This window comes from Thalassophryne amazonica, chromosome 3 (genome assembly GCF_902500255.1).
Source record: "Thalassophryne amazonica chromosome 3, fThaAma1.1, whole genome shotgun sequence".
Lineage (NCBI taxonomy): Eukaryota > Metazoa > Chordata > Actinopteri > Batrachoidiformes > Batrachoididae > Thalassophryne > Thalassophryne amazonica.
Genome location: NC_047105.1, coordinates 61,550,914 through 61,568,680, shown reverse-complemented (window position 1 = coordinate 61,568,680; position 17,767 = coordinate 61,550,914). Strand labels below are relative to the sequence as shown.

Sequence of the window (17,767 nt, the reverse complement as noted above, 5' to 3'; positions counted from 1 at the left end):
TATTGAGTCTTAAAGTAAATAAATATGAAATTGGTCACTGGATCCTTAAACTCTGGACATAATAAACTCTACATGGTGGATCCTTGATCTCTGGACATAAATAGAAATAAACAAAATCTGTACTTTTTGTCAAAAGCATTTCCTTTCAGGTATTATTGGCATGAATGTCTCTCCATACATCTGAGCTGAGCTCAACTGGCTGTGCTGTACATCAGGATGTAATTAATAAAGAATACAGGTCATCTCATTTTGGGAGGAACAAAAATGTTTTATTCGATTGTAGTTTCGATTTGTAGTTTAGTTTAGATTGAAGTAATTTCTTGACTGCAACAAGACATAAGTCCCAGTTCATGACTTTAATACACACAAAAGTGACTCACGATATTTTAATGGCTTTGAGAGCGGTTAAAAAGCGGACTTGCCACTTCTGAAGAGCAGCAAACCAAAGAACCAACAAGCCAGTGGATCGAAGCATTGCTTCATGCTTCAAAGTGGAGTCACGCTGCAGAAGCAGTTGATTACAGAGCCGCTACAGGGTCTGTAATCAACGAAGAAAAATGATAATTTTCCAGACAAACACACTCAAAAAACAACGGCCGCTTTGAAGGACAGATAAGGGAATCATTAAGCAAAAACTATTGATATCGGTGGATCGAATAATTTCTTAACGATTCTAGAAAACAGTTATTTATTTGGCAAAGGCTATTCGGCGTTTCACTTTGAAGTTATTAATTCCGACTGGAACTCTATCGTTCTAACCTGACTCGGCAGAGAGCCGCACAGCGTTTGGAGCTGTGTGAACAGAACGGAGGACGATTCTCGTTTCTTTCTCGCAACAAGACAGGACTCGCAGTTAGTGACTTTAATCCGCATGAAAGTGGCTCACGATTAGGGATGGGTATCGATAAGATTTTATCGATATCAATATCATTATCGATTCCGCTTATCGATCCGATTCCTTATCGATTCCCTTATCGATACCTCTTGTGAATTTTTGGAGTACTAAAAGTACGTTTTACAGGTTTTCTATGTCAGCGGGTCATAGAGCTTTTTCTTATTGTGCACCCGCTCTGTGGAATGGTCTTCCTGAGACCTATTTTTTCTTATGAATAGTTTTTATTTTTTTATCTGTTTCATTCTTCTGTTTTTAATAATGTATTTTAATTTTTTTATTTTTATTTATTTATTTTAATTTTTTATGTTGAACTGTTCTGTGTGAGGTGCCTTGAGATGGCTTTTGTTGTGATTTGGTGCTTTATAAACTGATTAAATTGAAATTTAATTTAAATTGAGTGACATTTTATTGAGTCTTAAAGTAAATAAATATGAAATTGGTCACTGGATCCTTAAACTCTGGACATAATAAACTCTACATGGTGGATCCTTGATCTCTGGACATAAATAGAAATAAACAAAATCTGTACTTTTTGTCAAAAGCATTTCCTTTCAGGTATTATTGGCATGAATGTCTCTCCATACATCTGAGCTGAGCTCAACTGGCTGTGCTGTACATCAGGATGTAATTAATAAAGAATACAGGTCATCTCATTTTGGGAGGAACAAAAATGTTTTATTCGATTGTAGTTTCGATTTGTAGTTTAGTTTAGATTGAAGTAATTTCTTGACTGCAACAAGACATAAGTCCCAGTTCATGACTTTAATACACACAAAAGTGACTCACGATATTTTAATGGCTTTGAGAGCGGTTAAAAAGCGGACTTGCCACTTCTGAAGAGCAGCAAACCAAAGAACCAACAAGCCAGTGGATCGAAGCATTGCTTCATGCTTCAAAGTGGAGTCACGCTGCAGAAGCAGTTGATTACAGAGCCGCTACAGGGTCTGTAATCAACGAAGAAAAATGATAATTTTCCAGACAAACACACTCAAAAAACAACGGCCGCTTTGAAGGACAGATAAGGGAATCATTAAGCAAAAACTATTGATATCGGTGGATCGAATAATTTCTTAACGATTCTAGAAAACAGTTATTTATTTGGCAAAGGCTATTCGCCCAACCGTTGGGCAGATAAGTCATACATTGAACATTACACGCCCAACCACTGGGCAGATAAACATAATGGCTTACCTTATTCGCCCAACCGTTATCGTGTATTTGACACGTTTTGTGCATGTAAAGTACGTTTTTTACACCACTTTTTAAGGCTCTATTGTGGCGTGAAAAGCGGCGTATGTTTGACACATTTAACACCGCCGTCCTTAATCACTGTAAAAAAAGAAAACACTGCAATGGATGAAAGCAGACAAACTTCATAAGTATTTTGAATGGAAGCCTGTTAACGACGACGAAACAGTTTTGATGAACAAAATGCTGCTTGTTGCCTGTAAGGTGGTGTTAGTTTGACACAGTTCCCTGGGTGTGATGAGCCAAACAGAACTGCGCTTTAGATCACAGCCCCTCCATGGGCTGCGAACCCTCTCGCAGCCGGCAAGAAAATATCCGCCCTTTTTCCCCCCACGTTGAAACAGGAAGTGAACTGGTCGGTTGTGGCTGGGCGTATACACTCGTGTATTTACTTTATCGAACCAACGGTTGGGCGTATAGCTACTCTGTATTTATTTCTATATGTATTCATTTATTTTCATTGTTAGTTGGTTTTATCTTTTCTGTTGTGTTTTGTTTCATCAGGTTCTTTTTGTCTCCTTCTCTAAAATTGCATTGTAGCATTATTAGTTATTATGAGTTATTATTACTATTATTGTTGTTGTTGTTGCTATTATTATTAATATATACTCAACAAAAATATAAACGCAACACTTTTGGTTTTGCTCCCATTTTGTATGAGATGAACTCAAAGATCTAAAACCTTTTCCACATACACAATATCACCATTTCCCTCAAATATTGTTCACAAACCAGTCTAAATCTGTGATAGTGAGCACTTCTCCTTTGCTGAGATAATCCATCCCACCTCACAGGTGTGCCATACCAAGATGCTGATTAGACACCATGATTAGTGCACAGGTGTGCCTTAGACTGCCCACAATAAAAGGCCACTCTGAAAGGTGCAGTTTTATCACACAGCACAATGCCACAGATGTCGCAAGATTTGAGGGAGCGTGCAATTGGCATGCTGACAGCAGGAATGTCAACCAGAGCTGTTGCTCGTGTATTGAATGTTCATTTCTCTACCATAAGCCGTCTCCAAAGGCGTTTCAGAGAATTTGGCAGTACATCCAACCAGCCTCACAAGCGCAGACCACGTGTAACCACACCAGCCCAGGACCTCCACATCCAGCATGTTCACCTCCAAGATCGTCTGAGACCAGCCACTCGGACAGCTGCTGAAACAATCGGTTTGCAAAACCAAAGAATTTCTGCACAAACTGTCAGAAACCGTCTCAGGGAAGCTCATCTGCATGCTCGTCGTCCTCATCGGGGTCTCGACCTGACTCCAGTTCGTCGTCGTAACTGACTTGAGTGGGCAAATGCTCACATTCGCTGGCGTTTGGCACGTTGGAGAGGTGTTCTCTTCAACTTTATGCAAAGGAGATGTGTTGCACTGCATCAGGCAAATGGTGGTCACACCAGATACTGACTGGTATCCCCCCCCAATAAAACAAAACTGCACCTTTCAGAGTGGCCTTTTATTGTGGACAGTCTAAGGCACACCTGTGCACTAATCATGGTGTCTAATCAGCATCTTGATATGGCACACCTGTGAGGTGGGATGGATTATCTCAGCAAAGGAGAAGTGCTCACTATCACAGATTTAGACTGGTTTGTGAACAATATTTGAGGGAAATGGTGATATTGTGTATGTGGAAAAAGTTTTAGATCTTTGAGTTCATCTCATACAAAATGGGAGCAAAACCAAAAGTGTATAAATAAAATAAAATAAAATAATAAATTTTAAAAAATTACAATTTGACTTCTATACAACAACAAATGCTGAGCCCTTAATTAGTATGCAGAAAACAAATGCACACAAACGTGCTGAGATGGGAACAGCTTAATGCTAACTTTAACATTGAAAACACCATAGATATGTTTTTTAAGTTATAAAACACATCTATCAACTGTTTCAGAAGACCATAACAAGTCGGTTTAACATAAAAAGTTAAATATTACTCACAGACATATGCTCTTTAGGGTTATAGTGGGGAAAAATTAAGATAAAGTGAAATAAAACAATGAACCAACAAAGCAGCAGATCGAAGCACTGCTTCGATCTGCGAATCACTGCTTCAATTGGTTCAAGGTTCAAAGCAAAGCTGCGCTGCAGAAACGGTTGATTACAGACACGCTGCAGGGTCTGTAATCAATGTAGAGAAGGACCGATAAGGGAATCGTTAAGCAAAAAATCTATTGATGTCGGTGGACTGAGCCATTTCTTAACGATACCCAAAAGGAACCGGTTTCCGATACCCATCCCTAGTCCAGGGGGTACACTGCCTCATACCCTATGATTAATGGGATAGGTTCTAGCCCCCCACCCCATGACCTGTAATTGGAGTAAGTGGTTGAAGATGACTGAGTATGTTGTGTGGGCCGCTGAAGAGGAGGTACTGCTGGCCCACTACCACCAGATGGCGCCCTGCTTGGAGTGCGGGCTTCAAGCACGAGAGGGTGTCGGAGCCGCTGGGAGTGACAGCTGTCACTTATCAGCACCAGCTGTCACTCGTTCAACTCATCACCATATAAGCCGGACTGCAACTCCACCTCCTTGCCGAGAAATCAGCTACCATTCCAGGTAACCTTCTCTGCTGTGAGTTTTCTGAGACTGAATATTGTTCTGTGTGCAGCCGTTTTCCTGTGGTGACAGTCTGAAGCTGGATTGGCGGATAGTGTGAGCGCGACGTCTTCGCCTCTCACTCCTTCCAGGGAAGTGACTGACAGGAGCTGCACGGGTGATTCTGTATCTGGAGGTGGAGGTTTTCCCTCCTGGAGGAACTAAGCTTTACACGATTGCTGGGTGTGTATTCACACACCCACCATTAACTGTTTCTGTTTTCTGTCAGCAGTACCGGGTCTGACTGCTGAAGACAGTGGCCACCTGGGGCGCAGGGCTTGGCGGCTCCGGTGTTCTTCAGATCCGTTGGTGGTGGAAGCTGTGTGGGATCCAGCTCTTCTCTCGCCAGACGTCTTCTATCTTCAAGCCTGCCCACACGTCACCTTGTGTATAATTGACAATCCACATTATTGTTATTGTCTGTATTTCGTTGTGCGATTCACAACATTAAATTGTTACTTTTTGGCTTATCCATGGTCCGTTCATTAACGCCCCCTGTTGTGGGTCCGTGTCATGACACCTTCCCAACAGAGTGACTTCTACAACTATGTAACTCAGCCACATGAGGTGTGCAACCACTACATTCTGACTGCCAGTCCCAAACTGGGATAAGTGAGGAGGGTAGAAGGAGGCAGGGTATTAACCATAAACTTAATCAAATCTCAACTACATGGGATGTGCAGCCAGCACACTCTGAGTGCTGGTCCCACGCCCGAATAAATGAGTAGGATTGCGTCAGGAAGGGCATCTGGCCTAAAACAAGCCAACACAACCATGTAGAGTACAAATCAAATTGCCATACCGAATCAGTCGAGGCCCACTGGGTTAACAATGACCACCACTGGTGCCGCTGTCAAACAGGGTGCTGGCAGAAAATGGGCTACTGCTGGACCAAGAAGAAGAAGAAGATGACAACATGTCCAGAAGCAGTGGGAGAAGAGGAAAACAAAAAGGTTGTAAGTGAGAGTTGGGACTTTGAATGTTGGCAGTATGACTGGCAAAGGGAGAGAGCTGGCTGATACAATGGAGAGGAGAAAGGCAGACATACTGTGTGTGCAAGAGACCAACTGGAAGGGAAGTAAGAGCAGGAGCATTTCACGTTATTGTATCATGGTTTTGGATAGGAAGAGAAATGGCGCTGGAGTCATTTTAAAGGAAGAGTATGTTAAGAGTGTGTTGGAGGTTAAGCAAGTGTCTGATAGAGTGATGAATGTGAAGTTGGAAACTGTAGGGGTGATGATGAATATCATCAGTGCATATGCCCCGCAGGTAGGTTGCGAGATGAAGGAGAAAGAAGACTTCTGGAGTGAGTTAGATGAGGTAGTGGAGAGTGTGCCCAAGCATGAAAGAGTGGTGATAGTAGCAGATTTCAATGAGCATGTTGGCGAAGGGAACAGAGGTGATGAGAAAGTTATGGGTAGATATGGTATCAAGGACAGGAATGTGGAAAGGCAGATGGTAGTTGATTTTGCAAAAAGGATGGAAATTGGTTGTGGTGAATACCTACTTTAAGAAAAGGGAGGCACACAGGGTGACATATTAGAGTGGAGGAAGGTGCACACAGGTGGACTACATTCTTTGCAGGAGATAGAAGCCAAAAGAAATTAGAGACTGTAAGGTGGAGGAAGGGGACAGTGTAGGTAGACAGCATCGCATGATGAGTTGTAGGATAACTTAAGATGTGAAGAACAGGAAGAGAGTCAGAGCTCAAAAAGGATCAGATGGTGGAGGCTGAAGGAGGAAGGCTGTTCTGTGAAATTCAGTGAGCAGGTGAAAGAGGCACTGGATGATGGGAAGCAATTTTGGACAAGTGGAAAAGTAGAGTTGTGGTGAGGGAGACAGCTAGGAAAGTACTGGGTGTGACATTTGGACAGTAGAAGGAAGACAAGGAGACTTGGTCCTGAAACAAAGATGTTCAGGAAAGTAAAAGTCGGAAGAAGTTGGCAAAAAGAATTGGAATAGTCAGAGAGATGAAGAAATTGGAAGTACAAGGAGATGTGGCGTAAGGTAAAAAGAGAAGTGGCAAAAGCTAAGGAAAAGGCATTTAGCAAGCTGTATAAGAAGTTGAATAGTAATTCCCCGTTTACACCGGGTAGACATTTACCAATTTACCATTAATGCAAGTACAATAGAATTTACCATAAATATATATACGAGGGCTGTCAATAAAGTATAGGTCCTTTTTATTTTTTTCAAAAACTATATGGATTTCATTCATATGTTTTTACGTCAGACATGCTTGAACCCTCGTGCGCATGCGTGAGTTTTTCCACGCCTGTCGGTGACGTCATTCGCCTGTGAGCACTCCTTGTGGGAGGAGTCGTCCAGCCCCTCATCGGAATTCTTTTGTCTGAGAAGTTGCTGAGAGACTGGCGCTTTGTTTGATCAAAATTTTTTCTAAACCTGTGAGACACATCGAAGTGGACACGGTTCGAAAAATTAAGCTGGTTTTCGGTGAAAATTTTAACGGCTGATGAGAGATTTTGAGGTGATACTGTCACTTTAAGGACTTCTCACGGAGCGAGACGTCATGCAGCACTCCCAGGCGCCGTCGTCAGCCTGTTTCAAGCTGAAACCCTCCACATTTCAGGCTCTATTGATCCAGGACGTCGTGAGAGAACACAGAAGTTTCAGAAGAAGTCAGTTTCAGCATTTTATCCGGATATTCCACTGTTAAAGGAGATTTTTTTAATGAAAGACGTGCGGACGGGTCCGTGCGTCGGGACGCAGCCGGCGCGGGGCGGTGGCACAGGAAAAACACCTCAGTGTTGATAACCATTTGTAAAATCCAGGCGGCTTTTGATGGCTTTCAGTGGAGTGAGTATATGAGAAATTTAACAGCTGGACATGTTCCACTTGTCCTTAAGGCTTCCAACGGAGGTGTTTTTCCTGTGGCGGAGCGTCACGGCGGCTGCGAGCCAACGCTGCAATCCGCCCGCACGTCTTTCATTAAAAAAATCTCCTTTAACAGTGGAATATCCGGATAAAATGCTGAAACCGACTTCTTCTGAAACTTCTCTGTTCTCTCACGACGTTCTGGATCAATAGAGCCTGAAATGTGGAGGTTTTCAGCTTGAAACAGGCTGACAACGGCGCCTGAGAGCGCTGCGCGACGTCTCGCACCGTGGGAAGTCCTTAAAGCGACAGTATCACCTCAAAATCTCTCATCAGCTGTTAATATTTTCACCGAAAACCAGCTTAATTTTTCGAACCGTGTCCACTTCCGATGTGTCTCACAGGTTTAGAAAAAATTTTGATCAAACAAAGCGCCAGTCTCTCAGCAACTTCTCAGACAAAGGAATTCCGATGAGGGGCTGGACGACTCCTCCCACAAGGAGTGCTCACAGGCGGATGACGTCACCGACAGGCGTGAAAAAACTCACGCATGTGCACGAGGGTTCAAACATGTCTGACGTAAAAACATATGAATGAAATCCATATAGTTTTTGAAAAAAATAAAAAGGACCTATACTTTATTGACAGACCTCGTATATATATATATAATACAAATAATGGATGGTAAGGAGTCCAACATAGAGAAATATTGGATGAAGAAAAGTTATACTGGACGAGGCGTAGCCGAGTACATATATATATATATATATATATATATATATATATATATACCCACACACACACACATACACCCCATTCCACCGAAATAGCAAATCAGGGTGCGTTTTGAAGCATCACAGTAACTTCTTGATCCATCTTTTGTCAATCTTGAACAAACTTGGTATACACAGAGTATTTACAGCCATCAACGGGGTGAAATTTTCGAACTGTCCAAAAATTTCATCCCGATTCAACAAATCGGCGTCATTACACGGTCAGTTCCGGGTGTAGTCTTAACAGCTTCAGTCATGTTCAAACATCTTTAAACGGGATACTCCTAGTAAGTACAGCCTGATACTTGTTTGATTGTGCTCCATCAGGGTAAAAATCTGAAGCAAAAGCAGTTTGTTGCAGCTATGCCTGAGAACACAATCAGGTGCAGCTTTATGTTTGTTTTTGATCGGGTTGCGTGGTATGCGCTTTATATGTCAGCCAATTGCCAGGTCTGCACTTTGTAAGGCAGGAGGCATGCCGAAGTAAGCCATTTCATCTTGATACTGCACTTTTTCTGGATCGTGGGGGATGGTAATACAACGGTTTTCTGTGGAATTAGGGGTGTTAAATGGACTAAGCCACATACTCACTCACCCACCCACTCACTCATCGACACTTTTGCTTAATAAGCCCTACACTGTTCTCAGGTGAAAGAATGACCAACACTTGCAATTGCTGCGAGTCAAACAACAAATTTGCAGGTTGTTATTCAAAGGTCAGCCTTCATTTTATCTGCACGCGGTGTTCCCAGACGGTAGTCCAGCAGAATACGCCTTTGTGACCACTGCTCATGCACCATGACTGAATTTTAGACTACAACACGTCATGTGGACCTTCACCCTTTTGAACATATCTCTGATTCATCTTAACATGCCGTTGGACAAGTGACTTGAGAAGCTACAGACATATGTCTCTGCAAAACAGTGAGAAAATGTGTAATGCAAAATGTGTGCAAATGACGTGCTGAAACGACAGAATTAACAGTCACATACAGTACTGGCAGTGCTAAGGCAGCATGCGTGCATCACATCACACATTTTCTTTTTTCTCACACAGACGTCTACATACACAGATCTTATATGACATGAGGAATCAAACATAACGTCTCACTGTTCTACACTGCATAAACTATTTATAATGTTCTCTTTCAATGAATTATTGATGAGCTACGTTTTCTATTTCGCCTCACTTTTTCTTCGGTTCTATGAAATTGAATTGATCTATGAAATTCAGGCCTTGTGTTAATGATCCACTCACGGCTCCCGCCTCATCACAATGTGTGCACCTTCTGTACCACAACAGGGAACAGTACGCCTGACTAACAGCGGGGACACAATTGCAGACACATGGAAAAAGCGGAAAATGGAAAAATAATGTTACAGCAACGCTGCCAAGAGCTGAGATGTAATGCACTGTGTCAAATACACGTCTACCTGTATTTACAGTCAAGAGTGAGCTGAAGCAAGACAGCTACTGTATCACTTCAGGCCGGCAAACACACATGGAAAGAGCTTCAGGAAAAAGAACTGACGCACAAACCTGCAAGCCTGACTGAGCTGCAGATATTCACAGAAAGCAGTTTATATTTTATTATGCCTAATTCTGAGGAGACACCAGTGATAGAAAAATGGATTTAATCTCCTTGAGAAGCGATTTGGGGAACGACAAAGTCCCAAAACAAGCACATCATATTTACAGAACCACACAAGACTTCCAGCTCTAGTTGATGTGACGTATTCAGCAATGTAACAAACAGTTGGCCTCCTCTCACTCATTATTATCTCTGATTCTCACCCTCTCCTTCTCCTCCTTCTCAATCTATCACCTCTCTGTTCCCTCCTCCTCCGTTCCTCCTTTCTCACACAAACGCTGGCGCTCATCTGCCCATCACAGCATAAAAAGGAACAAAATTTTTTTTTTTTGTTACATGATACAGCTCAGCCATAATTTGTCTCAAATAAAACATGCAATGTGTTACTCATGAGGTATTGAAAAAGTATCCGTCAAAGAAGTAATTTTAAACCTGCAGGAACATCTTGGTTTGTTTGAAGGATTACTCATCAATTACGCAACCAAATCTCACATGACACTGAAAAGGTTGGGCCTGGTCCTAAGTAGAAATTACATTTAAATTTCTGGATGGATCTCGATAAAGCTCCAGATGTAGAGAGAATATCTGATATAATTTTATTTGATTGCAACTGAATGTTTCAAAATAATAGTATTTCATGGTAACCACACCAGTAGGCCTTTTACTCTGAAAACAAACAAACAAAAAAATGCTGACAAGAACACTTGCATCTATCTAATTACTACATTAAAAAGAGATTTCTTCATATTTGATTGGGACGTCCATGACATATCGGAAGGCCCGGGGCCAAGCATCAGCCACCCCCTTTTTGAAGAAAGTTGAACACTCACCTGAAATTAAATTAAATGACATGGAATACATTTAATGAATGAGAAAAGTCGGTCGGGGTTACGGTTGTTCAGTTATCTCTGTGTTGTTGTGATAAATCTGACTTCAGAAATCGAATCTACGTATGTGAATTGACCACAAGTTTTCATGTCTTAAATGTAAGTAACAATGGAGAAGATGGCCAGAGAATAGACAGTGATGACAAGCGCAGACCATGCATGTTTCACTGTCAGCAAGAGACCGCTGCAGCGCTTCAATCTTCCAAGATGGCGGGGCCGCGATCTGCTCGGGGCAGGCCTTTGTACAGGTTGACCCTATCTAGTAAATCTGTGGTCTGGACTTGCATTTTGAAGAAAAAAAAGTGTGATTAAACATGCACCATACACAGCAAATTTTGTTGAGTAAAATTTACTCTGCTGGGATAACATTTGATCCCAGTCTAAACAGAGTAAAAAAAACACTCTATTGTAGAGTGAAATTAGCTCCACCGGTGTCGCCGACCGAATGGTTGAGAAAGAGTTGATTTTACACTATGCTGAGTTGATTTAGCCATATGGTAGAGTATATTTATCTCTATTTCGCCTGGGATCAAATGTTATCTCAGCAGAGTAAATTTTACTCAGTAAAATTTCCTGTGTAAGATCTGTCAGTGACGACTGCTGGGATTCTGACAATATACACGTTAAATTTAGCCTATACCCAAATATATAGTTTGCCCTCATGTTGTTGGTGGTGTGGAGGTTCACACCAGCATATTGTGGTGTTGAAATTGAGTGTTCATACTCTTTGGCTATTCTTTAATATGAAATACAGTTTGTGACGTGTATTTTTTGCAAAAAGTAGGGCTTTTGTTGGTTTGATGTTTTTTTCCCACCAGTATTCAAGCGTTGCAGGACTGAGGTAGAATTACATAAATAATGAGGACATCACTTCAGCTTTTGCATTTCTAAGCACCTCACACAACTCACCTCGTAAATTAAAGGGGGTTTTCTGTTAAAGGGGAAACATATTGAGTCATTTTGTGAAGGAGAGATGCACAACCCGAATCGGAGCCCAAAATTTCAGAGCTAAATATGCAGCAGTTTTTACAGAGTTGCTCGAGACCCACTCACTGACTGACTGACTGACTGACTCCACTGATGCTGTGCTGCACCTGTTACTTACAGCTGTCAGGTGATTTGCAGTGCAGTCTTCAACAGACAAAGTACACAAATAAAGCAAAAGCTGAGAAAAGATCATGCTTGGAAACATAAGAAGAGGATGAGAGGGAGGAATGTGACAAACGGCTACACAAGAACATAAACTCGCATCACGTCAAAATGGTTCTCACCCACTCTGATGCGACACACCTGCCAGCTCACATGGAATAAAAGCAAAAATTGTTCACAGGTTTGGAAAGAATGTGCTGCATGCTGGAATAAGTTGTGGACTATCGCCAATAGAGCATTAAAAACCTCCTAATAATAGTCTACCATGAAAACAGAGCAACAGCAGTCTGAAAGTTTTTGTTGATGCTCAGCATCGTGGCAGCCAAGCATGAAAGGGATGCCTGACAAACAAATTATCACTCTGTTTCCATAGCAATCTTTGAATGGCTGGTGCTGGTGCCTGTGACAACCAGATGCCTGGGAAGACAAGGCTTACCCATAAAAAGCCAGGGCTCTGCAAAAAAGCCTGTTATTACTGCTATCATTCAATTGGGTTCGATTTGCATAATTAAACTCTGTTATTGCCTGGCTGTGGAAGCCGTAGAGATTCCCTGCTCTTACCAGCTGGATTCCCACAGTAACAGAAGCGTAGGCGATATTCAGAGGGGCGTGTGTGGACTCAGATGACCTGTGAATGTGACTAATCAATATTAACATCATCCGTTAAATTGAACTTGATAAGACTGCGTTTCCCGGAGATTGGTCATATATTCCAGCGCAGCCACAGGGTATACATAGTTCTCACTGATGAGGTGAGTCACAGCCGGGACTTCACGGTGCTAACTACACCGACAGGCCCTGACAGAGTCGGGCCTGCCTGAGAAACACAGAGAGATGAATTCAAAAGTCAAAGGAAGGACAACAGTCACTCATACATACAGCACCACATGTACAAGCTGTATCTACACGCTGCTGCTTCAATTTCAACATTAGGCATTCTTTGTATGTTTTTCTTTCCTGAAAGTCCTTGGCGAAATGCTGTATTGACTGAAATTAACGTTGATACCTCGACACTAACAATAATTCTGAAAAAACAAATATTGCACACACACATACCATGTTCTCCCATCAGAGGTCCAAGTGCTGTCCATGTGAAATTCTACCTGAAGAGGGGGTTGGGCGATGCACATGGCCAATATCATGTACATCGGAATGCCAATGTCAATAGTAAGTCCCTTCGGCTGCTCCCTTGTTTTCATGGGGTCACCACAGCAGATCTAAAGCAGGGGTGAGATTTGAACCAGGAACCTTCTACACTGAAACCAAGTGCACTAACCACTTGGCCACCAGCCTTGCGGGATGCCAATTTCAATAAAATGTCTCATTTAATCATAAATCATAAATAACTCAGTTGATTAGTGTCCATTTATTGTTTTTTTTCCCTTCATTAAATGTAATGTAAGTCCCTTAAGCTGCCCCCTTAATTTAACTCGGGGTCGCCACAGCAGATCTGATATAGATTTGCATGTTGAATCGGCACAATTTTTACACCGGTTGCCCTTCCTGGCTCAAATCCACATTAAACTGCGCTGAAACCAACTGCACTAACCACCTGGTCACCATCCTTGTACAACCCCAATTCCAATGAAGCTTTCAAAAAAGCTGATACAGGGGCAACAAAATACTGTGAAAGTTGATGAATGCTCAAAGAACACCTGTTTGGAACATTCCACAGGTGAACAGGTTAACTGCAAACAGGTGAGTGTCATGATTGGGTTTAAAAGGAGCATCCCCAAAAGTCTCAGCCGTTCACTAGCAAATATGGGGTGAGGATCACCACTTTGTGACCAACTGCGTGAAAAAAATCGTCCAACAGTTTAAGAACAGTGTTTCTCAACATTCAATCTCAAGTAATTTAGGGACTCCATCATCTACAGTCCATAATATAATCATAAGATTCAGAGAATCTGGAGAACTTTCTACACGTAAGCGGCAAGGCCGAAAACCAACACTGAATGCCTGTGACCTTCGATCCCTCAGGCGGCACTACATTAAAAACCAGCATCATTGTGGAAAGGATCTTACCGTGTGGGCTCAGGAACACTTCAGAAAACCATTGTCAGTTAACACAGTTCGTTGCTACATCTACAAGTGCAAGTTAAAACTCTACCATGCAAAACAAAAGCCATACATCAACAACATCCAGAAACTCTGCCGCCTTCTCTGGGCCCGAGCTCATATGAAATGGACAGATGCAAAGTGGAAAAGTGTGCTGTGGTCTGATGAGTCCACATTTCAAATTGTTTTTGGAAATCATGGACGTCATGTCCTCCGGACAAAAGAGGAAAAAGACCATCCAGATTGTTACCAGTGCAAAGTTCAAAAGCCAGCATCTGTGATGGTATGGGGGTGTGGCATGGGCAACTTACACATCTGTGATGGCACCATCAATGCTGAAAGGTACATCCAGGTTTTGGAGCAACACATGCTGCCATCCAAGCAATGTCTTTTTCAAGGATGTCCCTGCTTATTTCAGCAAGACAAAGCCAAGCCACATTCTGCACGTTACAGCAGCGTGGCTTCGTAGTAAAAGAGCAATAGTACTAGACTGGCCTGCCTGCAATCCAGATCTGTCACCCATTGAAAATGTGTGGCGCATTATGAAGCGCAAAATACAACGGAGACCTCAGACTGTTGAACCACTGAAGTCGTACATCAAGCAAGAATGGGAAAGAATTCCACCTACAAAGCTTCAACAATTAGTGTTCTCAGTTCCCAAACGCTTATTGAGTGTTGTTAGAAGGAAATGTGATGTAACACAGTGGTAAACATACCACTGTCCCAGCTTTTTTGAAATGTGTTGCAGGCATCCATTTCAAAATGAGCAAATATTTGCACAAAACAATAAAGTTTATCCGTTTGAACATTAAATATCTTGTATTTGCAAATCACTGTATTCTGTTTTTATTTACATTTTACACAACGGCCCAACTTCATTGGAACTGGGGTTGTATATCGGAATGCCAATTTCAATGAAATGTCTAATTTCATCACAAATAAAAATATATCACAAATAACTCACCTGACTGTGTCCATTTTTTGTCCTTTAGTCATTCATTAAATGTATTTCATGTAATTTAATTTAATTTCAGGTGGGTGTTTAACCAACTGTCTTCAAAAAAAGAGCGTGGGCTGGGCCCCCCGACGGACAAATACGGTATACACATATACACACACACACATATATATATATATGTATATATATATATATATATATATATATATATATATATACATATATATATATATATACATATATATATATACATATATATATATATGTATATATATATATATACATATATATATATACATATATATATATATATACATATATATATGTATATATATATATATACATATATATATATATATACATATATATATGTATATATATATATATATATATATATATATATATATATACATATATATATATATATATATATATATATATACATATATATATATATATATATATACACATACACACACACACACACACACACACACACACACACACACACACACACACACACACACACACACATACAAATTAGATAAAAGGGAATCATGAAGAATTTCTGAGACACAACAAACAGCAGCAGACTTTGGCTATTCGACAGCACCACAAGCCAGATGCTGTTCATGCTTGAAAGAATCTTCGGGAGAAAGTAATTCTTCACTTGTAGACCAGCCAACCACAAATGGATCCACTACAAACCCATTTGACTGTAATATGACCAAGCATTTTTCACAGAGACACATCAATAACCCTTTTCATTTCATGAAACAGTGTTCGATGACTTACCTCAACTAGGTGTGGAGTGGGATTGAATCCACACATGTTGCACACTTGGGAGTGGCACTGTGTACAGGTGTTGTAGTTGGGTTGTTCTGCCGTGTTTCCTATGTTGAGATTAGTCTTACAGAGAGGACAACAAGCCTGGTGGTGAGAGGAAGAGTCTGAGTGAGCGCGTTGTTGCTGTTGTTGTTGTTGTTGCTGTTGCTGCGGATGGACGGGAGCTCGTGGCCCTTGTTGGGCAGACTGAGGTCCTGAGGTTTTACTTGCCCCGGGTCCAGGACCAGGAGATCCTCCTGGTTTCGGGGCTGGTTTGGGAAGCTGCTGTTGGGGTTGTGTAGTCTCAGATATGAGAGTGCTGGCCTGGTTAAGGAGAGAAGCGCCAAAGCCAAACAACTTCCCAAATGTTTGCTCTGGAGGTGGAGCCTGTCGTGAAGGGGAGCTTCCTGCACTACGTGTTTGATCCTGGCGGGGACGTTGGGCTTGGTGGGCAGGGGAGCTGCGAGAGAGATCAGGCTGAGATGGAGCCTTGGCCATGCCAGGCAGAGGGAATGCCCCTGGAGGCAGCTTCACTTGTTGCTGACCTGGGCCACCTGGTCCTGTCTGTTTGGTAAGGCCAGGTGCAGGATGGATTTGTGCTGGCGGTTGTGCTTGTGGAGGGGTATGGGGTGCAGGCAACGCATCTGGCTTGGGTTCTGGTTTGGCTGAATGAGAAGGAGAGTGTATCTGTTGCTGACTTTTGGAGCGTGGTGTGGTCATGTCCATTCCAAGTGCTCTCTGCATCTGACAATTCAGGCACAGCCACTCTTGTACCTACACAAAGATACAGACAGAAAGACAACAGTTAGGGCTGCAGCTATCGATTATTTTAGTAATCGAGTATTCTATCGAATATTCTGGTGATTAATCGAGTAATCGGATAAAAAGTACTTTTGCATTTTAAAACATTAACAGTCTAGGGCTCTCCCTAAGTAATGGCACAAAGTCAATGCGTCATCACGGAGATTGTCAAATATAGTGTATCCCTTTCTGTTTTCCTGGGTAATTATTTATTTTTCACATCTTTACAAGTTTTGGATCTTTCCTGGTCTCAGGAGCGCAGCCAAAGTCAGGCCAAAGTCTTGACATTTTGCTGAAATGGCAATGGGTTGTGGCTTTCTGTTTTTTGTTTTCCCCAACTTGTAAAATTTAACCTTATTTATTTATTTATTTATTAAGGTGGTGGACTGGGTCCCTGCATGAATTTCTTTTTAACACTCTCTCTGCGATTCAGCCAATGCATTTCATTTTCAGCTGGAGGTTGAACATACAGCCTCGCAGTCACTGTTTTTTTTTTTATTATTATTATTTTATTTGAGTTCCCGTGTTTGTGAAGCATTGTGTGTTGCCCACAAAAGCGAAAATTAAAACTCATTGTGAGTCTAAGCAAACCACAGAAGAAAGGGTGGACTTCTTCCAGAGACTGTCTGTGGCCAGGACTGAGCTGTGTGAGGGCAGTGCTGAGCCGCTCAAACCGGGCAGAGAGAGGTAGCAACCGACAGAGCAGCCAGTGGACGAAACTTTTTTTTTAAAAACAAAACATACTGCTTTGTTTTAAATGCACACTAAGCTATTTCAGATGATCAGTGTGGACCGTCTTTTTCCTAAAAGGCTTTATTTAATTCTGTTTGCGGTGTTGGAAAGCTGTAGTTTTGTGCTAATTTGATTAGGGCTTGCTCTACTTCTTCTTCTGTTTGTTTTTCTGGGAACATTACAGCACCACACACAGGCCTGGCATATGTACTACAATGTTAAACGAAGCTTCGAGGCACAGAATTTGCCTTGATCATTTTTTGTAATCAAATTATTCGAATTACTCGACTAATCGTTTCAGCCCTAACAACAGTCATCATCAAGTTGTCTCAGTCACAGAATGAACGATTGCATATAGCTTCCTAACTGGTAACTGACAACAGCAGTTAATAAAAAATGACTCATG

The 17,767-nt window shown here is 41.7% G+C and overlaps 1 protein-coding gene across 1 annotated transcript in view; it reads right to left on the bottom strand.

Moving 5' to 3' along the window:
* The window catches only part of bsnb (bassoon (presynaptic cytomatrix protein) b), a 260,660-nt gene that overhangs the window by 154,944 nt on the left and 87,949 nt on the right, over positions 1–17,767 (bottom strand). Inside the window, 1 exon segment of the mRNA XM_034167580.1 lies at positions 15,799–16,602. Within this exon segment, the coding sequence (XP_034023471.1) occupies positions 15,799–16,602 (804 nt within the window).